Source organism: Piliocolobus tephrosceles, chromosome 1 (assembly GCF_002776525.5).
Source record: "Piliocolobus tephrosceles isolate RC106 chromosome 1, ASM277652v3, whole genome shotgun sequence".
NCBI lineage: Eukaryota > Metazoa > Chordata > Mammalia > Primates > Cercopithecidae > Piliocolobus > Piliocolobus tephrosceles.
This window is the reverse complement of record NC_045434.1, coordinates 76,774,103-76,796,323: the sequence shown is the minus strand read 5'-3', so window position 1 is coordinate 76,796,323 and position 22,221 is coordinate 76,774,103. Positions and strand designations below refer to the sequence as shown.

Sequence of the window (22,221 nt, the reverse complement as noted above, 5' to 3'; positions counted from 1 at the left end):
GAACATTTTCCTGCAGTCCTGCCTAGTGAATAATGATACTCCCATTTTCTTTGCCGAGAAGCTTAATTTTTTTCAGGAAGGTAGGGTGAAAGTAAGTTTATTATTTTGGTTTTCTTATTGGCCAGCTGTTTACAAGATGTAGACAATATATTTGTAATTTCTTGCCTCTTTCTTGTTCTTTTGATGGAGACGATGGTCATTGTGGCTTTTTAAAAACATCAAATACAACTGTCTCTGATGATTATGAAATACACCAAATTTTCATCTTTTTAAATTTTTAAATTTTTATTTATTTATTGAGACGGAGTTTCACTCTTATTGGTCGCCCAGGCTGGAGTGCAGTGGTGCAATCTCGGCTCACTGCAACCTCTGCCCCCCCAGGTTCAAGTGATTCTCCTGCCTTGGCCTCCCAAGTAGCTGGGATTACAGGCATGTGCCAACACATCCAGCTAATTTTTGTATTTTTAGTAGAGACGGGGTTTTGCCATATTGGCCAGGCTGGTCTCGAACTCCTGACCTCAGGTGATCCACCTGCCTCAGCCTCCCAAAGTGCTAGGATTACAGGTGTGAGCCACCGCTCCCGGCCTCATCCTTTTGTAATGACAGGCAATCATATCTAGAAATTCCTTACCCTTAGAATGTCTTCCATAGTCCATATCCTGATATTTATTGTCTACACCTGAAAAGGTGTCTTTAGAGAATTTCAAGGAGGTAATTTTTTTTTTTTTTTTTTTTTTTTTTGAGACAGGATCTTGCTCTGTCACCCAGGCCAGAGTGCAGTGGCATGACCGCAGCTCACAGCAGCCTCAACCTCCCACGCTCAAGTGATCCTCCCATCTCAGCCTCTTAAGTAGCTGAGACCACAGGTGCCTGCCAACCATACCCGGCCAATTTTTTTCACTTTTTATTAGAGATGGGGGTCTTACCATGTTGCCCAAGCTGATCTCGAACTCTTGTCCTCAAACAATCCTTCCACCTTGGCCTCCCAAAATCCTGGATCATAGGCATGAGCCACCGCACTCTGAGGATGTAGATTTTGATTGAAGTATACCTATGCTCTTGTTCTTCATCTGCCATGATACCTTTAAAAATGTATCAACTTAATAGGAAATAAGATAAAGATGATCCTTACATCAGGTCAATGGGAGGTACGGGCTGGCTCCTTACAGAGGAATAGCAGAGAAGTCAGGTTGAAGGGGCAACTGGCTGAATGGACCATCTGTTTTCTGTAGAATTCTTTACCTGAAGAAACTGTCTTAACGTCGTGAAGGAGAGGAAAGAGGGGAACTAGCAACTAGCTCCACACATGCTGACCAGAGCTAATTGAGCACATTTTTGGGACTTTTGGGGGCCAATAAACAACTTCATTCATAAATCTAGAACTGAACTACTTGAGAAATAAGGAATAAAAGATAGTCGGATAGCAATGAAAATAGTAACTCAGTGCTTGTTTGGTAAAAGCTGTTTTGGAGAGTGTAGCTTGGATGTCACAATTGGCTTCCTAATACTTATTCTGAGGAGTAAGCTCACCTATCCTCTTACAAGCAGAGGACAATACTTGGAAGAGCAGGAGTGGGCCCAGGAACAGAGAGAATGTACATTCTCAGTGGGCAGGCAGTTGGAAGGAGGAAGCCCAGGAAGGGCTGAGCCAGGCTTAATCCATTTCTTCAACCTAACCCACCAGTGAGAGAAGACCCTTCCACCCTCAGAGTGACTACTTACATGGGGGTTGGGGAGGGAATGGAGGCTACACTGGTGGTTGTCTCATGGAAACACAAGACAAGAAGGAATGGCAGTTCCCCCAACACTCTGCAGATTTATGTTCCCTTCACTCCTGGCTCCCCGGAAGGACTAGATAAACAGTTTATCAGGACTGTACCGCTGCATTTCCGTAAAGCTTGTGCTCCTGATATCAACCACTGCTTCCTTTGGATATCATCCTTTGGACCAGGTTTGGCAATTTAGATACCCTCAATGACTGAAATGGGTTAGAAGAGTAAGTATACTAGTTAAATTAACTCTGAGACCCCTAAATGTTCAATATTGCTCACTGTAAATTATATAGTGACATAAAGTGATAGTATCAAGATATGCTAACAATTCAATGTCAGCAATATAAAAATGCCCCAAATTTTAGCAATATGAATCCCTTCCTAATATCAAATTATACCAGAAAATTAAATTTCAACATTAAATATCTTTGAACTTATACATTAATAGCCAAAGAAATCAAAACCACCAGTTATTAATCTAAAGGCAAAGCCAAAGGCAAGTAAAACCATAAAACCCCCAAGCTTCCTCTTTTGGGCATAGTCTCAATTTGAGTATAGTTTCATGCCTGGTGGGGTTGGAGTTCCTTCAGCAGTTTTAGTCTGTATTGTTTTCCACTAGAATGGATGCCATTCCTTCAGGCCATCCAAAGTTGCATAAGTTTAGCACCAAGACTTTCATGTTCTTCACCTTTTAAAGATATTCTCTTTGTCTTTGATGGTCTTTAGTTTTGCAATCATATTTCCATATGTGAACTCCTTTTTAAAAAACTCCCATCTGGGGATTAAATCTAAGTATTTATGTCCTTCACAAATTCCAGGAGATTCTTCAAACATTATCTCTTCTAGTTTTGGCTTTCCCCTGTTCCTTGTACTTTCTCCTTCTGCAATGCTAATTAGATAATATTTGATCTTATTCTATCCTCCATGTTTCGTAACTTCTTTTTTCACATTTTGCTATCTTTTTTGTTGTTCTGTGTTGCATTCTACATGGTTTTTCAGATTTACCTTCACTTATTTCTGGTTTTTGCTTTTTAACTTTGGTTCTCATTAATCTGCCCATTCAGTTTTTTAAAATTTTATTTTGAAATAACTTTATATTCTCAGTAAGTTACAAAAATAGTAGATAGAGGTCTCACGTACCCTTTGTCAAGTTTTCCCCAATGGAATGATAGTACAATATCCAAACCAAGAAATTTACATTCATACAATGAGTTATATAATTCTATGAGATTTTTGTCACAAGTGTAGATCTGTATAACCATCACCAAAATCGTCATTACAAAGATTTCCCTCATGGTACCCTTTAGTAGTCATAGCCGCCCTTCCTACCTTTACTCCCCATCTCTATTCCCTGGAAACTAATAATCCATTTTCCATCTTTATAATATTTTTATTTCAAGAATGTTAAATAAATGGAATCATACATATGTGACCTTTGAAATGGGCTTTTTTTCTTTCAGCATAATGCTCTTAAGATTAATCCAACTTGTTGCATGTATCAGTTGTTGTTTTTTATTGCTAAAAAGGATTCCATGGTCTGGATATAGTTAGATATGTGTTTTAGTCAATCTGCCAATTTTCTGTCATTTAACTGATGTGTTTAGACCATTTACATTTAATCCAATTCTTGAAGGTTGGGGCTTGAGACTGCTATTTTACTTTTCATTTTCTGTTTGTTCCTTCTATGTTTTATTTCTCTATTTTCTGTTTCCTGGCTTCCATGAACATTATTTAGAATTTCATTTTGATTTCCCTGTAGTGCTTTTGAGTATGTCTTTGTAGAGCTTTGTTGGTAGTTGCTCTAGGTATTAGACTGCACATACATAACTTATCACTGGCTGATGCTGTCAATACTTTGCTAGTTTGAATAAAATGTAGAAACCTTACCTCCCTTTATCTTTTCCCATTTATAATTGTTATAGTTACACACAGGTCCCTGAGACTTATTTTATTCTATTTTCTCTCTGTTGTTCAGATAGAGTACTTTCTTTCCTTTGTCTTCCCCATTTCTGCTACGGAGCCCATTTTTTTAATTTTTAAATTTTGTATTCACTGCTAAGAGTGTCCCACTGAGGTTTTTTGTTTGTTTGTTTGTTTGTTTGTTTGTTTTTTTACGAGTCTCACTGTCTCTGTCACCCAGGCTGGAGTGCAGTGGCACGATCTCACTTAGCTCACTACAAGCTCCGCCTCCCAGGTTCACACCATTCTCCTGCCTCAGCTTCCTGAGTAGCTGGGACTATAGGTGCCTGCCACCATGCCCTGCTAATTTTTTGTATTTTTTAGTAGAGACGGGGTTTCATCATGTTAGCCAGGATGGTATCGATCTCCTGACCTCGTGATCCACTCACCTTGGCCTCCCAAAGTGCTGGGATTACAGGCATGAGCCACTGCGCCCAGCCTCCCATTGAGTTTTTATTTCAGTTGTAGTTTTCATTTTTAAAGTTTCTATTCCATTCTTCCTTTTATCTTGTATTTCTTTTCTGAGACTTTGTTTTTTTATTTGTTTCAAATGTATGTGTAATTGCTTGTTGAAGCATTTGTATGATGTTTACTTTAAAACTCCTTGCCAGAAAATTTGTAACATTTTGCTACCTCAATGTTAGTGTTTTTTTCACACTCAGGTTAAAATTTTCCTAGTTTTGCTATGATGCTATTGAATCCTGGACATTTTGGGTTATGAGGCTGTGGAACTTATTACATTTTCTGTTTGAGCAGGTCTTCTCTGACACTGTGCTGCTGGAAGGGGTGCTGCTTGTTACTTTAAGATGAGAATGGAAGCCCAGGTTTCCCAGTTAGCCTCTGTTGACACCCTGAGATGGGGGGTGCTTCATTACTGCTGAGCAGGTGCGGGAGATCAGGGTCCCCATTATGGCTTCACTGATAGCATCCTGACTAGAAGGAGCAGGGGGCGCCTTCTATTGAGTTTTCAATTTCAATTAATCTACTTTTCATTTATGATGACTTGTTCTTTACTCATACTTTCCAGTCCTTCCTTTATTCCCTTCTACTAAACATACTTAGTTTATATTATGTATCTGGTATTCTCAACATCTGCAATTTTTGCATGTCTGATTCTGTTTATTATTTTTGCTGCTTCTCTCAAGGTGGTTTACTTTCTCACATTTTGTATGTTTCAGGATTATTTTTTATTTATTTATTTATTTATTTATTTATTTATTTATTTAAGACAGAGTCTCACTCAGTCACTGAGGCTAGAGTGCACTGACATGATCTCAGCTCACTGAAACCTCTGCCTCCCGGGTTCAAGTGATTCTTGTGCCTTAGCCTCCCAAGTAGCTGGGATTACAGCTGCCACCACGCCTGGCACGTTTTTGTATTTTCGGTAGTGATGGGGTTTTATCATGTTGGCCAGGCTGATCTCGAACTCCTGACTTCAAGTGGTCCTCCCTCTTCAGCCTCCCAGAGTGCTAGGATTACAGGCATGAGCCACCATGCCCAGCCATTTCATTATTTTTGATTGTGAGTTAATGTTCAACAAAGCTTTATCCGAGGGAATTCTTTGAAGAATAGATTGTTGGTGCATTTTTCCAAGAAGATTTACATTTGCTTCTGTCAGGTGCCTGAGGGCATTACCAACTTGTAAATACTTTAAAAATTATTTGACTGGGTGCAGTGGCTCAAGCCTGTAATCCCAGCACTTTGGAAGGCTGAAGCGGGCGGATCACGAGGTCAGGAGATTGAGACCATCCTGGCTAACATGGTGAAACCCCGTCTCTACTAAAAATACAAAAAAATTAGCTGGCACAGTGGTGAGTGCCTGTAGTCCCAGTTGCTCAGGAGGTTGAGGCAGGAGAATGGCGTGAACCTGGGAGGCGGAGGTCGCAGTGAGCCGAGATCGTGCCACTGCACTCCAGCCTGGGCGACAGAGCAAGACTCCGTCTCAAAAAAAAAAAAAAAAAAAAATATTCACCTGAATTATTATTGTTACATATGTAGCATAAATTTAGACTGCATTACCACATGAAGACCACATTATAGTTTCAACTTCCTATGGAAGGTAGTTTTCCCTATGTCCACAATCAAGGCTAAAGGATTCAAGTTTCCTTGTTGTCGCCTTTGGGGCAGTGGGTTTTTGTTTGTTTATTTGATTGTTCATTTCATTTTGGTTCAACCTTTGACCAAGGAATCAAGCTTTGTAAGGGGATCTCTGGTCCAACTCTCCATCTCGAATGGATCTTAGTTTTGTCTGTTATACCATCCATGATCATGTGGCTGTCAAAACTCAAAGCTAGAGCATTTGTCTTTATTGGACATATGCTCTTAAGTCAGATTCTGACTCCAACTTACCTTTCTGGATTTTGACTTTTACTTCATTTTTGGCCTCTAAGTATGTTTTTTATTTTCTGCCACACTTTCTGAAGATTTCAAAAAGTCTGAAGCCTTATCCCAGAGCTGGAACACTTATAGGAAAATTTAGATTCCCAGAATTTAGCACTTACTATAGACCAGGCCATCTTTATCGCTTTTCATGGCCACAGCAGAGACTCCGAAAGGAAAGAAGTCTTCTTGGTTTTTGCCTCTCCAAGATACCAGCCAGTATGTGCTAGACCTGGCCAGGGCCAAGACCTGGGTACTAAGTTCTACTGGCAGAGCTTTCCCAATAGGAGGTTGATTATGGCACCAAGTCTTCCTGTCTGGTAAACACATGGTATCCTTTCTCAGTAAGTGACATTGAAAACATTCTTTCCTGCTTGCAGAATTTAGATATGTGCTGCAGTGACATCCTGGGCTGTAGATTTTATTTGTGGTACATTCCCAATCAGCATGTGAAAGAGATGAGGTGGGGGGTGTGGGGGGGGAGAGAGAGAGAGAGAGGGGAAGAAAGGAAGGAAGGAAAGGAGGGAGGGAGAGAAGGAAGGAAGGAAGGAAGGAAGGAAGGAAGGAAGGAAGGAAGGAAGGAAGGAAGGAAGGAAGGAAAGAAGGAAGACAAGCAGGGAGGGAAGGAAGGGAAGAAGGGAGGAAGGCAGAAAGGAAGGGAGGGAGGAAGGAAGGAAGGGAAGAAAGGTCCTTAATTCCATTTCCACTTGGAGCCCCTGCTTCGGGCTCTGTCTACACTTGGGGACCATCTACACTCACTGCTGCGACTGCCTGTAGCTCTAGGACTGCTTAGACCTGTAAATTCCGCCTCCTAATCCTGCTACTCTCTCATGCTCACATTTGTTTCCATCTGAAGTTCAGCCTTAGCAAACTCCTGAGCTGAAGTTGTTTTGAAGGCTTCAAGTTTGTCTTGTTGTTTCTGCTTTATGCTCTTCCAAACATTATCTTTCCACAGCTTTTGAAGGTTGCAAGCATATCATTCAACTGAATCTCTCATTCTGAAGTTCGGAACGTGCTTCTCGTGTTTTATTTCCTTCTGTGTTCTTCTCTCAGGAAGGCTCAGTTAGGTTGTTAATGGTTTATTCAAGTTCCTAAGCTGGTCTCTTTCCTTCTCTATCTCATGTAGGCTGGCGTTTTCATTGGACTTTCTTCCTTTTACTTTGTCATGGTTTTCTGGGTCAGATATTTATTATTCAAACAGATTTTTTTCTAATCTCAGTGAGAGAAATGAAGTCAGTGTTTTATGAGTCTGCCAAAGGCAACTGTTGTCCAAACAAATCTGATCAACCCTCACCTCTCTCAGTTAGATAGTCTCACTTGAAAGGCATTTTCCAATTAAACCAAAAATCGACCCAGACCTGGACTCAAACTATTATTGTCCTGCCTAAATCCCATTCAGTATGTCTCTGCCTTCCTGTGCCTATCAGGAGACTCCTACCTCTGTCTGTTTTTTAATCTGTTCACTCAGGACATGGGACAACCCTGCCCCACAATAACTGTTTTGCTTTGAAGCTCATCTAATAATACCTTAAATATTCTATGCCAGTATCTATTGTCTTCTCCTCTCTAATAGTTCCAAACTTTATAGACCCTTTGTACGGCTTCCCAATCTTTCACACGGTGGTTCTCTCTTCCAGTTACTGTATAGCAAACCATCCCAAATGTACTGGCATAAAATAACAATTGTTTTATGAATCCAGGGGTTCAGTGGGCTAGAATTTGGAAAGCACACAGTGGGAGCAGGCTGTGTGCTTCCACGATGTCTGAGGCCTCAACTGGGAAGACTCAAAGGCTAGGGGTGACTTGATGGCTTGAGGCTGCAGTCACTTGAAGGCTCATTCACTTATAGGTCTGGCATCCAGGCTGAAAGGTCTCAATGTATAGGACTGCTGGCTGGACCACCTACATGTGACTGCTCCTTGTGTCTTGGCTTCCTCGCACTAGGGTGCAAGAACATTGGGTGTGGTGGCTCAGGGTTTCAAGCATGAGTGCTCCATCCAACAAGGTAGAAGCTCCATTGCATTTTCTGATTCAACCTTAGAGTTTATAGATTGCAAGCAAGTGACAAGATGGAGGGAGTGTCAAGCCCGTAGAGTCGGCCTTTGAATGGAAGGCATATCAAGGTCATCCTTTAGAAGAACATGTGGACTAGGAGAACGTGGAGTAGAGATATGATTATGGCCATCTTTAGAAAAAACAATCTGCCCGGTTTGCGCGTTGGCTATAATTCTCATCACTTCCACATGCAAAAGACTCTCACTCCTCCCCAAGATCCCTAAAATCTCAGTCCATGTGGCATGAGCGCCAAGTCTAGGATCTTGTCACCTTAAATGGGTCCATGGTTAAAGAGGCTCTTCAGGGACAATTCCTCAGGTACAGCTCCTTGAGTTATCTCCCTCTTGATTTGAAGATCTTTGAAGTAAAGAAACAAATGGGCCAGGCATGGTGGCTCACGCCTGTAATCCCAGCACTTTGGTTGGCTGAGGCGGGTGGATCATGAGGTCAGGAGTTCAAGACCAGCCTGGCCAAGATGGTAAAACCCCCTCTCTACTAAAAATACAAAAATTAGCTGGGCATGGTGGCAGGTGCCTGTAATCCCAGCTACTCAGGAGGCTGAGGCAGGAGAATCACTTGAACCCGAGGGGTGGAGGTTGTAGCCAGCCAAGATCATGCCACTGCATTCCAGCCTGGGCAACAGAGTGAGACTCCGTCTCCAAAAAAAAAAAAGAAAAAGAAAAATAAACAAATGACCTGCCCTCACACACACAACATATAATAATAGGACAGACATGGAATAACTGTTGTATTCCCCAATTGCATTTATTTTGGATGGCATTCACAGCTTTGAGAGGGTAGCTTTTAATAGCTACCTGGATCTGTTTCCCACTGATGGTAGAGGTGCATTCCAAATCCCAGGCAACTACCTGAAATATTGCCTTCCTGCTTCTGAAAGATTTATTTGGTTCCTGGTCCCCAGTTTCATCCAATTCATGCCTTTTTAAAGAGTATTTAGATATGTGGGCATTTTTCTTTTTTGTTTCTTTGTAGCCCCAAGAAAGCTCTCCAATCCTCTAGCTTAGTCTGCTTGTTGTTTCTGAGAGCAAATTACTCTCTCTCATTTTCTTTGCACAGTAACACTGAAGCATGTAATAAAAATTGGTCTTAAAAACTCATGCTCATTAAGGTCTGTTAAAACAGCACAGTGCTATGACAGTAGCATTCTTCTGTAGGCAATAAGCTGCTGCGACCTGCCAAGGTTGAAATACGGCCTGAGTGCCTGACTCACTCTTACTGAAGCATTAAAACCTGACAGCTGCTTACCACAGGCTCAATCTCCATGGGTTACTTTGGCCTCTAGATACTCATCTTTATCTTTCTCAAGGTTCCTGCCAACTTACCAATATGTTAGGGCTTCAGGGACACATAAATAGTACCCATTTCTTACTCTCCTAGGTTTGGAAGCAACTGATACATAAGATATGGATGACAGTTGAACATAAAATATTAACCTGATTACTGATATTGAAGGATATGGCTTAGATGTGTAGTGGCAAAGAGCTTCGTAATAGTCCACCCCAGAATTAAACTTCCTCGCCCAGTCCCAGGCCTCCCTCCACAGGGCAAAACCTGCCCCAGTTAGCTTCTCTCATGTAGCAGGATTGCAGGTCTTTGGGGAAGGCAAATTTGAAAAAGAAGTCCCAGAAGAGGATAGTTGAGCATGCTCCACTCTTTCTCCCAAGCTTACCGGACAGAGTAGCGATCCTGCCTCTGGGAAAAGTCAGGGCAGTGGTAGAAAGGGGTCTAGAGTGATGGTCCTTTGGAGGTGCCCTCATGGAAATGTGAAGCTTGGGAGAATGGAGTGTTCCCCGAACATAAATCAAAAACTGCGCTGGGCAACTCCATTGTGAACCATGTAGACCATCTGCCAGAGTGACTTATCATGATGGGAAGAAGCATATTTGGGTTCCTCCCTCAACCCCTTCCCCCACTGTTAGCAGATTTGGCTATAAGTGCCCCACTCAAAGATGCATGATAATCAGCAAAGATCCAACACGGTAACTACACAGAGATACTACAAAGAAAAAGTTAAAAAAGGAACCAGCAAAAAAGGCAGAAGAAAAAATACATTGAAGAATAATAATTACCCCAGGTGATAGAAGAAATTTTCAGATAAAACAATGAACATGAACTGTCAGAATTCCGGTGGCCAGGGAAAAGATAACAAACATGACAGAAATGAAACACATATAGGAAGCAGTGAGGCATAAAATAAGCACCATTGAAAACCATCAATAATATAGAAGACAGGGTGGAGAAACTGATTAAGGAATTATTTTAGTTTTTTGAGACTGAGTCTTGCTCTATCGCCCAGGCTGGAGTGCAGTGTCGCGAGCTCAGTTTGCTGCAACCTCCGTCTCCGGGTTCAAGCGATTCTTGTGCCTCAGACTCCTGAGTAGCTGGGATTAAAGGCGCACAGCAACATGCCTGACTAATTTTTGTATTTTTGGTAGAGATGGGGTTTTGCCATGTTGGCCAGGCTGGTCTTGAACTCCTCACCTCAAGTGATCCACCCACCTCGGCCTCCCAAAGTGTTGGGATTACAGGTGTGAGCCACTGTGCCTGGCCTCATCAAGGAATTTAAAGCAACGAGAAGAAATATAATAGATATGGAAAACAAAGAGCGGACATGCGGCATATACACACTAGGTATTTACTGATGTAGAAAGCAGACAAGTGCCCCAGGAAAGAAATTCGAAGATATAACATAAGATTTTTTTTTTTTTTTCTGAACTAAACGAAGATAAAACTTTGCATATCAAAAGGGAAAACTGACATGGAATAATCCATACACACATTCTGGAGAAGTTGCTAAATATTAAAGATAAAGAAAGAATCCCACAGGCATCTAGGCAGAAAAAGCCTGAGAACAAATATCAGGCTGTATTCAGATTTTTCCACAGCAACATGCAATGTCAAGATACAATGATGAGATGTCTACACAGTTCTCAGAAATAAAATAAAACATGAACCTATGAATTTCATACCCATATAATGTAAGTTTTGCTCATTTATGAATGGCAACATAATGACATTAACAAATACATATATGTAGATAACACAAGGGCTCTTCTTTTTTTAAAAAAAGACTAGATGAAATCCAGTCAACCAAAATGTGAATCAAGATGAGCTCAGAAATCGGAAAGCCGTGGTATGAAAAGACTGTTGGTGAGCATCAAATCAATTTAAATATAGAACTGTGGCTAAGCCACTTTCAGAATTACAGGTACACAATAGAATGTAAGTGTTTTGGAAACTGTCACTGAAATAAAAGGAATACCAGGAGGGTGCAGCATTCAAAAGTCAAATTAGGAGGGTAATTGAAGAAGGAAAGCAAAGATTCTCTATCACTGCCTCTCAGCTCTTTCTGCTTCCTCTCCTATTGCAGTTTGAAGGGTATTGGAAAGAAGCAAGGGGAGACACGATTACCAGGGACTCCAAGTCACATCCTCCTTTTTAATGACCAAACAAAAAATGAAGCCTGTCTCCCAGGTTCATTTGAAAAATTCCGAAAGAAGAACTCTGGCCCATCTTGGGTCAAGTGCCCATCTCTTGAACCAAGCATTGTGACCAGGGGATGAGGGACTGTCACTGGTTTACATGCCTACCTCTGTATCCGAGGGGCCAAAGGGGACAGGATATCTTACCACAAGAAAGCAGGAAGGGGTCCAGGCAATCTGAAACTTTAGCTGACCCATTTAAATACTGGTGGCCACAAATACAGTGCTTGCTTTCTAGAACTCATGTTGGTTGTGGGTCCATGGCTTCATAATTGCAGCAATAATGCCTTTTATTTTTCTATATATTTGAACCTTCATTATCTTATTTGATATTCAAACCAACTAGATACACTAAGTAGTATGAGGCTCTTCTTTGCATTTTACTGATTAGGAAACTAAGGCTCAGAAATTCTGTAACTGGTCCAAGTTGTACAATAACTTCATGTCCAAAGGTCAAGAATCTTAGTTCTCTTCCAGACCTCATTTCAATATTCAAAACAGCCTCTCATTTTGTGACAGTAATAGTGTCTCCCAGCCCAGATACTTTGATTGTCTCTACTCTTCTGCCACATGACTAGCAAGCAGGTCATGATGGAAAAAGAAGGATGTCAATGATAAGAAGGGGGTTTGAGTTTAGATTTACAAAAGATTTTATTTTAAATATTTTTATATTTGTAACATTATTAATCAATATTTTATATTCATATAATATTTTATTAGTCAATAGCTAATTTGTTTTAAGATAATTAGCTAAGTAGATTATTTAGATTAAGGGGACATACATGACTTTATAAAAAGGAGGATACTCTAGATAACTATGAAGGAGATTCCACAACTGGAAGTCAACGATAGTTTTGGGTATGACGACAGCCAGAAATCAATGGAAGGAGCCAATGTTTGTTGATTATCCACTAAAGGAACCATGCAAGGCCCTTCACATAAGCTTTTTTATTTGATTCTCATAATGACTGTTTGAGAGAGTGATACCTCTATATCTAGCTTAGAAATGAAAACATAGAGGCTCAGAAGTTGAGTGACTTGCTCACTTGCGAAGAGCTGATAGAAGCAAGATTAGATTTTAAATCTGCATGGCTCCAAAGCCTATGATCTCCCCCTACATATTTAACCAGTGCATTTGGCAAATAAAGTCAAGGACATTTATTAATACATTTGGTTTTGACCCTCTTTCCCCTCTACACAAAATTATTTCCAGAATTTCTTGGGCAGATGCCTTTTTGCATGTTCATATAGTCTAAAAATTAAGGTGAAATCTAGCATGAAGAAGGTTGCCGTCTGTGTTGGATTGTTGCTGATGGCATCAAATAACACATAGGAAACCTTTCTGTAACTTATGAAATAACATGATTTAACTTACAATTGAAACAATTAGGTCTAGAATCAACATCAAGGGGGGAGTTTTTCTCTATTTCTTGCAACTTGTAGTTCTTTTTGCTTCCATTTGAATTGGAAATAGTCTAAAAGCTGATTTTTCACTCTTACTATTCACCCATCAGGAGGAATCAGACCCCAAATGATATCAGTAAATGATGATGAACTTTGAATGAGAAGTGTTTCTTAAACTGCCAGTTCTGCCTTTAACCCTTTCCCCTGTTCCTCCTAATAGCCATAACCCCTTTCATTTTTGTGTTTTCACTTACTTACCCTCATCCCCTTGACAAACCCCAAGCACAGGATTTCTCTATGAGTGAGTCTCTGGGGTTGTCCTTGTGACCTGGAGATGGTAATAAACACATAGAGCAGTGGTATAGTGTCAAAAATGACAAGCTGACCCCAGATACCACAGTTGGCCTCTTTGCTCTCAAATGAATCTAATAGCCCAAGGAAGTACTTCTCCTTTATCAGCAGCCCATTCAAAGTGGTGTTAACCATTCCCCAGCTTTTATCATTCTATATCTCATGGAAAAATAATAGCATTCACCTCAAGTCAAGAATCTCTTAAATTTCATGCATTCTGAAATACTTTGAGAAAAAAAAGTCATCATCCTGGTGTTATATAAAAATTGATGTCATCTTTTTGCATCTATGTGTTCAACAGATGGTAACTTTGGTTCACTATATTTTGTATATGTGGAACTATTGTCTTTCAAACTACACTTTCCAAAAGTGAGATGGAGTCTCACTTTTGTCACCTAGGCTGGAGTGCAATGGCATGATCTCAGCTCACTGCAACCTCCTGAGTTCAAGCGATTTTCCTGCCTCAGTCTCCGGAGTAGCTGGGATTACAGGTGCCTGCCACCATGCCCGGCTAATTTTTTTGATATATGTATTTTTTGAGATGGAGTCCTCCTGTGTTGCCCAGGCTAGAGTGCAGTGGCGCGATCTCGGCTCACTGCCAGCTCCGCCTCCTGGGTTCATGTCATTCTCCTGCCTCAGCCTCCTGAGTAGCTGGGACTACAGGCTCCGCCACCATGCCCGGCTAATTTTTTGTATTTTTAGTAGAGATGGGGTTTCACCGTGTTAGGATGGTCTCAATCTCCTGACCTCATGATCCAGCCACCTCGGCCTCCCAAAGTGCTGGGATTACAGGCGTAAGCTACCGTGCCAGGCCTTTTTTTGGCATTTTTAGTAGAGATGGCATTTCACCATGTTGGCCAGGCTGACCTTGAACTCCTGACCTCAGGTGATCTGCCTGCCTCGGGCCCCCAAAGTGCTGGGATTACAGGAGTGAGTCACTGCACCTGGCCTATACTTCTCTTCTAATTGCAGAAACTTAAACATGTTTTATCTTATGTCTCCATAAATTTCACTGCTCCCAAGATGGAGCTGTAAACAAATCCTTAAAAGTATATTTTCTCTAAAAGTAATCCTTAGCAAATCCTTTGGTGAAGGAAAATATTCTGCTCTCTCTCTAAACTTGGATTTAAAACTCCAGGTGATGGTTATTTTTTGTTAACATTCACTGAGCCTTTCTTATGAACCTGGCACTATCCTAAGCAATTTATATACCTTTTCCCACTTGAGTCTCATGACAACCCCATGAGGTAGATACTATTATTATCCCTATTTCACAGGTAAGGAAAGAGAAGGTTTAGTAAGGAACGTGCCCCCCAGGTCACAAGAGCAGTAGCAAGTAAGAAGCACAACTCAGATTTAGTTCCAAATCTGTCTGACTCCAAAGCTGAAATTATTAACTGCAGCGCTACTCTGCCTTTCAAGTTTTCTCAAAGTGACTACAAAATTAAAAATATTTAGAGTCTGGTATTTTCTCAATAAGTAGGTGGTATCATGTGATGCTATCCTCATGCTCCTAACACTTCCTGGGCCAGGGCTACTAGGAGATATACTCTTTCATTGCAAGAACAAGTGGCATTTTGAAGAAACCATGGAGGTGGCATTTGGGTGAGGACACTGCAGGCTGATAGGCACAGTTTTATATTCATATTAGAGCTGCTTCCTTCTAGGTGGGCTGCAAGTCACAACTCCCTTATAAATATAGCCCATTCAAATTAGTATTGACCACTACCTCAAATTTTTTTTTTTAGAAGGAATTTTGCTCTTGTTGCCCAGACTGGAGTGCAATAGCACGATTTCGGCTCACCACAACCACTGCCTCCCAGGTTCAAGCAATTCTCCTGCCTCAGCTTCCTGAGTAGCTGGGATTACAGACATGCACCACCACGCCCGGTTAATTTTGTATTTTTAGTAGAGATGGGGTTTCTCCATGTTGGCCAGGCTAGTCGCAGACTCCTGACCTAAGGTGATCGGCCAGCCTCAGCCTCCCAAAATGCTGGGATTACAGGCATGAGCCACCTCACCTGGCCTCACGAACTCATTTTTAATCTTTTGCACATCTCATGCCTCTATCATTGAAAAAAAAAAAAAAAATGGTTACTCAAGTCAAGAATCTCTTAAGTTTAATGGATTCTAAAAAACTTGGAGGGTCAATATGCATACTTTTGGGGTACAAAAATTACCTTTGTACAAAGTGTTACAGATATACACATTATATAAATTCACCAATGAGGAGCTGACTTCATCCACAATAAGAATTTGGTGCTTTGGAAAGATGTCCATTCTCTTCTTCAAAGGCAATGTCATCTCTTGTCAAGTAGAACTAAAAATAAAAACAGATGCTTTTTCAGTTTCTGAAAAAATAACTAATTGTTAATTTCTGGTCAGATACCAGTACAAAAATTATTTTTAGTGTCATAATATCTGAATTTATGAATTGTAGCATATCAAATTTTGCACCAATACCAAGATAACTTTTAAAAACCATTTCATTTGTTTAGAACAAAAGAAGCATTAAAGGCCAGGAGCAGTGGCTCATGCCTGTAATCCTAGCACTTTGGGAGGCCGAGGCAGGCAGATCACTTGAGGTTAGGAGTTGGAGAGACCAAACTGACTAACATAGTGACACCCCATCTCTACTAAAAATACAAAAATTAGCTGGACGTGGTGGCAGGCGCCTATAATCCCAGCTACTTAGGAGGCTGAGGCCGGAGAATTGCTTGAACTCGGGAGGCGGAGGTTGCAGTGAGCTGAGATCAGGCTATTGCACTCCAGCCTGGGTGACAAGAGCAAGACTGTCTCAAAAAAAAAAAAAAAAAAAAAATTGAGTTAGTATAATCTGGAAGAAAGGGTATAAGCTCTAGAGTTTGATGCCTAGTTCAGATCTCAAGTCTATCAATCATTTACAGCTTGTGTGATCTTGGGTAAGTTACTTAAAATCTCAGGTTCTGTCCTATAAAATAGTACTTCTTTTATGGGGCTGTGATGAGGATGAAATGAGATGATGCTTATAAAACCCTCATTACAGGGCTGGGCAGAGTAAGAGATCAATAAACAAAAGCTATTTAAACCTCACATTTTGCTGTTAAGTATGAAATGCCAGCCAGGTGTGGTGGCTCACGCCTATAATCCCAGCACTTTAGGAGGTCAAGGCGGGCAGATCATTTGAGGCCAGGAGTTCGAGACCAGCCTGGCCAACATGGTGAAACCCTATCTCTACTAAAAGTACAAAAATTAGCTGAGTGTGGTGGCACACACCTGTAGTCCCAGTTACTCGGGAGGCTGAGGCAGGAGAATCACTTGAATCCGGGGAGCAGAGGTTGTGGTGAGCTGAGATTGGGCCACTGCATTTCAGCCTGGGTGACAGAGTGAGGCTCTGTCTTTAAAAAAATAAAAATAAAATGCAGCCTATATTTTTATCAATTAACTTAGATTATATATACTGTGTGTGTGTGTGTGTGTGTGTGTGTGTAGTTTTAGTACAAACATTTTTCTACAGTGCCTTTTAATGACACCACCTGGAAACACTTACCCTTTCTTAAAGTCAGGAATGGGGCCCCCAGGCAGGCTGCCTCTGCCACTTCCAGCTCCTGCAGCTTCCTCAGCCACAGGCTTTCTGGTTCCATCCACTGCACTCCTGGGGCAGTGACACAATTCTTATCTGCCTTTGGTTAGGAAAATAATTGGGCAATCTGCTCCAGTGATACATTTCTGCTGATTTCAGGTTTTCTTTCAGTGGTGAATGACAAAGAAATGCAATTAGCAAGGAATGCTTTAGTTTGTCAAGTTTAGTTCCACAAGGCCTCCCTCACTTATTTTGACTGTTTTGCTTGCTGTCATATTAAATGTTTCAGAGGCTTTACAGTTTGAAGACAGTCTAAGCCAGAAACTGTAATGGGTACAGTACTCTGATAAATCTCTTTTGTTTATTAGAGTGTGTCATCTGTTGTTCAATAGTAATTCCGTCACACATGTGCTGTGGTATTAATACTATTGATAACAATAATAGAACATTTATGGAGTGCTTACTGTGTACCAGGCACTATTTTAAGCATTTTACACATATTAACTCATTTAATCTTCCCTGTACTATTATTATTCCCATTTTACACTAGTGAAAAATACTGTAGTCTGTATCTTCTTACTTCTACATTATTAATTATTTTTATATTGATTTTTAGAAAATACTTCCAATGATCAATTTTCTCTAGTTTTCAGTATAAGGATATTTTCCTGGAGGTGCGAATATTTAATAAGCCCTCTGAGTTTGGAGGCTTAGCCTTGGATCAAGGATGCTTTAGCATGGCTGTTATGGACCTCAGAGATGCTGAAAGACAAGGTTATGTTTTACAAGGCTAAGGACAATGAACAGGGCTAGAGGTTAGGATGTTCTGCTCATGGGTTCTGTGGTTGGGGGGAGGTGGGGTTGAGACAGGGCCTTGCTATGCCACCCAGGCTAGAGTGCAGTGGCACCATCATGGCTCACTGCAGCCTCGACTTCTTGGGCTCAAGGCTTCCTCCCACTTTAGCCTCCTGAATAGCTGGGACCATAGGCACACACACCTGGCTAATTTTTATTTTTCATTTTTTATTTTTTGTAGAGATGGGGCTTCCCTATGTTGCCCAGGCTGATCTCGAACTCCTGGGTTCAAGTGATCCTCCCACCTTGGTCTTCCAAAGTATTGAGATTACAGGTGTAAGCCACCATGCCTGGCCTCTGGTGTTTCTTGTTGTTTTTTTTTTTTTAAGACATTTTTATTCATTTCCAAAGCCAAAACTACGTGTGTATTTTTCAGAAATGGTTAAAGTTCAGGGGTTGGGGACGGGGAAGGAGAATAGAGATGACCAGACTGCACCTTCAAATCCTCTGTGGGATGAGATAATGAGATAACAAAAGAAACCAACAAAGAAACCTAGGAGCCAGGCCTCCCAAACCTCCACTGCTGGAAGAGACCAGCAGCACACACCCTTCTTCAAGGGTCCCTTCCTCAGCCTCTTCCTGAGTCCTGGAGACAGTTACCTTCTGGATAACTTTTATTTGGAACAGAGCCTGTTGTCAATAGAAGAGTCTTGGTCAGGCGCAGTGGCTCATGCCTGTAATCCCAGCACTTTGGGAGTCTGAGGTGGGCAGATCACTCGAGGTCAGGAGTTCGAGACCAGCCTGGCTAACGTGGTGAAACCCTGTCTCTACTAGAAATACAAAAAAATTAGCCTGGCGTGGTGGCAGGTGCCTGTAATCCCAGTTACTCTGGAGGCTGAGGCAGGAGAATCACTGGAACCCGAGAGGCAGAAGTTGCAGTGAGCTGAGGCCATGCCATTGCACTCCAGCCTAGGCAACAAGGGGGAAACTCTGTCTCAAAAAATAAAATAAATAAATAAATAAATGGGTCTTTATTTGGAATAAACCTTCATGTAGGTCAGTCGATTGTACTGCGTATCAGGTCATGCTGTCAGGGACACCTGGGGGTGAGTAGAATATTCTCTTCAATGGAGAATGAGACAAGTACACAGAGGAGGTCAGCCCTGGTTTCTTTGGCGGCCAAGGGACTTGTGTCTACCACAGAGCAGACCAGCCTTCGAGTGCTGTGCAGGAGTGCATACTTACAGAAGTGGGCTCTGCTCTCCTGAGGGTTGCCTGCCATTCCCTGCCACCCAGGGAAGGAGGCCTTGACAGCGAAGATCCTGAAGGGGAGCGGGGACGATCCTGTGCCATGAGTGGGTAATAGGAACGATCCTGCACCGTTGATGACGGCTGTGAGGAACAAGAGAGGATTAAATAGCTTTATCCCGGGGTTAGTGGAATGAGGGTGGAGGGCTGAGTGAGGGTTGAGCTCACATTTCACCAAATGAAAAGCAGGAAGCATCCTCAAAGGCAGGGTTGCCTCAAGCCTGTAGTCTGTGGCCTTGCACCTGATTAAATATGGAATCTGCACTGCAAGGTGCCTCTGGGCACGTATTCGAAGGTGTTCCCATCCACCGAAGCGAACACACCCCACAACAGCCAACACACCCCACAGCAACCAACACACTCCACAGCAGCCAACACACCCCACAGCAGCCAAGCCTCTTATCACTGAGTCAGCAGGACACTGGCGACCCTGAGGGCCAGGAGAAGCGGATTGTCTTGGTGAATCCCATCTCTGCATGGGGAGGGAGTCTGTGAAGATTGACATCCAGACACGCCCCCTCTCCTCTGCAGCGCCCCTCTCTGCACTGTCCTGTCCCAGAAAGAGAGGCATCGGCTCGTGGCCACCTGCCAAGTCAGGCCCAGGCCGCGAGGGAGGGGAAAAGGGACGCGGGAGGCGGCGCACCGGCTGTTCAGATACAGCCGCTGCCACTCCTTTAGACTCTGGACGTGCGGGGACTGAAGGCGCTCGACCTCGCGTTATAAAAAGCGGCTGGGCAGTATCGGCAAGACAACCTGGGAGGCGGGTACCGGACCTCACGTATCCGCGCGGCGCCCCCCACCTGTGGCTACGCGCGGGGCTAGCTGCGCTCCCCTGGGCGGCGCCGGGCGCCTGCGGCTGGTGGCGAGATGGGCCGCTACTCGGGCAAGACTTGCCGGCTGCTCTTCATGCTGGTGCTCACCGTCGCCTTCTTCGTGGCGGAGCTGGTCTCCGGCTACCTGGGCAACTCCATCGCGCTGCTCTCCGACTCCTTCAACATGCTCTCCGACCTGATCTCGCTGTGCGTGGGCCTGAGCGCCGGCTACATTGCCCGGCGCCCCACCGGGGGCTTCAGCGCCACCTACGGCTACGTCCGTGCCGAGGTGGTGGGCGCGCTGAGCAACGCCGTCTTCCTCACCGCGCTCTGCTTCACCATCTTCGTGGAGGCCGTGCTGCGCCTGGCCCGGCCCGAGCGCATCGATGACCCCGAGCTGGTGCTCATCGTTGGCGTCCTGGGGCTGTTGGTCAACGTGGTGGGGCTGCTCATCTTCCAGGACTGCGCTGCCTGGTTCGCGTGCTGCCGCCGGGGCCGCCGTCGCCGCCTGCAACAGCGGCAGCAGCTGGCGGAAGACTGCGCCCCCGGCGCTTTCGGGGGGCCTCAGGGCTTGGAGGACCCGCGGCGCGCTGCAGCCCCGACAGCCCCAGGCTCGGACTCGGCGGTAACCCTCCGGGCGACCTCGGTGGAAAGCAAGCGAGAGAAGGGGGCGACCGTGTTCTCAAACGTAGCAGGTGCCTTTCGGTTGCATCCTTTGGACCGCTTGGCCCGCCCTTCCCCCTCCCACCAGTCTCTTTCTTCTCCCCCCACGCCCTCTTTTTCTTCTGCATGCTTTCTTTTCTTTTCTTTTTTCTTTCTTTCTTTTCTTTCTTTTCCCTCTCTTTCTCTCTCTCTCTGTTTTTTAAAATAAATCCATTCCCTTTACAGTCCCGCTTTACTTCTCTTCTGCCAATTTAACGTATTCCCCATCCTTTCTTTTTTCTCCTGGATCCTCAGTTAGCCCTAGCCTCTTTTCCCTTACCCTGTTTTCTCTATATGGGTATCAATTTTCTTGGAAATCAGTCATTATTATTGGGCAACAGGCAGCACTCTCCAACCCCTCCTCCCTCTCATTACTTGCTATCTGAATTTTGTTGTTCTCCCTCCCTCTTTGCCCATCCATTTGTCTTCTTGGGTGTCACGGGTTTGGGGGCTGCATGTGGGCTCCGATTCGCCCTCTTTTTGTTTTAACTTGAAAGGATGTGTGAATGAAGTCCAAAGGTGGATCACAAGGCTATTTCAAGGCCAAAATGTACTGTTCTGAGCTGTGGGTGTGCAGAAGAAGAGTCTCCCTTAAGCTAGTAGGAATTTAAAATAACAAAACTTTATTTTGAGTCCATTGGTTTTTTTTGTTTGTTTGTTTGTAGAACTTATACACAACACAAGGTTTCTTCTTTGAATGCAGGTGATTCCTTCAACACCCAGAATGAGCCAGAAGAGGTGACGAAAAAAGAGAAAAAGTCTGAAGCTCTGAATATCAGAGGTAGGATTGACTTTGGGCCTATTTGAAATCCCTTTCTGTGACACACATGGACTGTGCTGTTCATTTCTGTTTGACTTTTAATAAAGCAAAGGTGTGTTTGAAAGTAGGCCAGTTATATGCATAGACTATGACCTGACTCTCTTTCGTAATCACTGCATTGATCCTGAGGGAGAAACTGGTTGCTAATGATTTATCTTAGCTCCACTTAGATCCATGCTAATACTGCCTGCTCCAGAGCTGCACATATCAATGTTATGTAACTACTTTACTTGGTTTTATTGGTCCATGGATATTGCTAACAAATCATGCAACCTATTGAATTGATTTTGATAAAGGTAGGAAAAGAGTAGGTGAGCTGCTATTCAAGGTTGTGCCCTATCTGGCATTGCTGAGTGACCCTGTTGCATCAGTTGTTTCTGCCAGAAATCTGCTTTTGTGAAGGGACTGTTGGCTCACTAAAACCTCCACTCCCAGGACCAAAGGAAATGTTCTGGTGAGGCCCAGGGCAAGCACCTAACTAGCATTCTTCTCACCATGTGGTCAAGGTCAGAAGCACTGGACTAAGGGTCAGCCCAGGGGTTTTTGAGATGTGTTTCTCTCTGGACACCATTGTATCCAACATCTCTCCTTTCCGACTTCTTGAGCATAGACTTTGCTTTAGAGTGATTCCAGAAGGGGTTAATCCCCAGTCTTGACTTTGAGAATTCCAACAAGGATTAAGCAACCCTCTACTTTCCTGTGGTTTGGGGAAAGCCTGTAAGTGGGGCTTTGATGAACATAATATAATGAAAAATGAATAATTCTGGAGATACCTTCACTTTGAGTGTTTCGCATCTGT

General features: G+C 43.0%; 1 protein-coding gene across 2 annotated transcripts in view; it reads left to right on the top strand.

Annotated features, from left to right (window-relative positions):
• The window catches only part of SLC30A10 (solute carrier family 30 member 10), a 42,383-nt gene that overhangs the window by 8,409 nt on the left and 11,753 nt on the right, over positions 1-22,221 (top strand). Inside the window, exons 1-2 of one of the 2 annotated variants that reach the window (XM_023203549.2) lie at positions 19,751-20,595; positions 21,306-21,383. In XM_023203549.2, the coding sequence (XP_023059317.1) occupies positions 19,956-20,595; positions 21,306-21,383 (718 nt within the window). In that variant the 5' untranslated portion in view covers positions 19,751-19,955. Of the gene's footprint in view, positions 1-19,750; positions 20,596-21,305; positions 21,384-22,221 lie in introns of those variants that run through there. The other variant, XM_031934663.1, reaches the window with a different exon arrangement.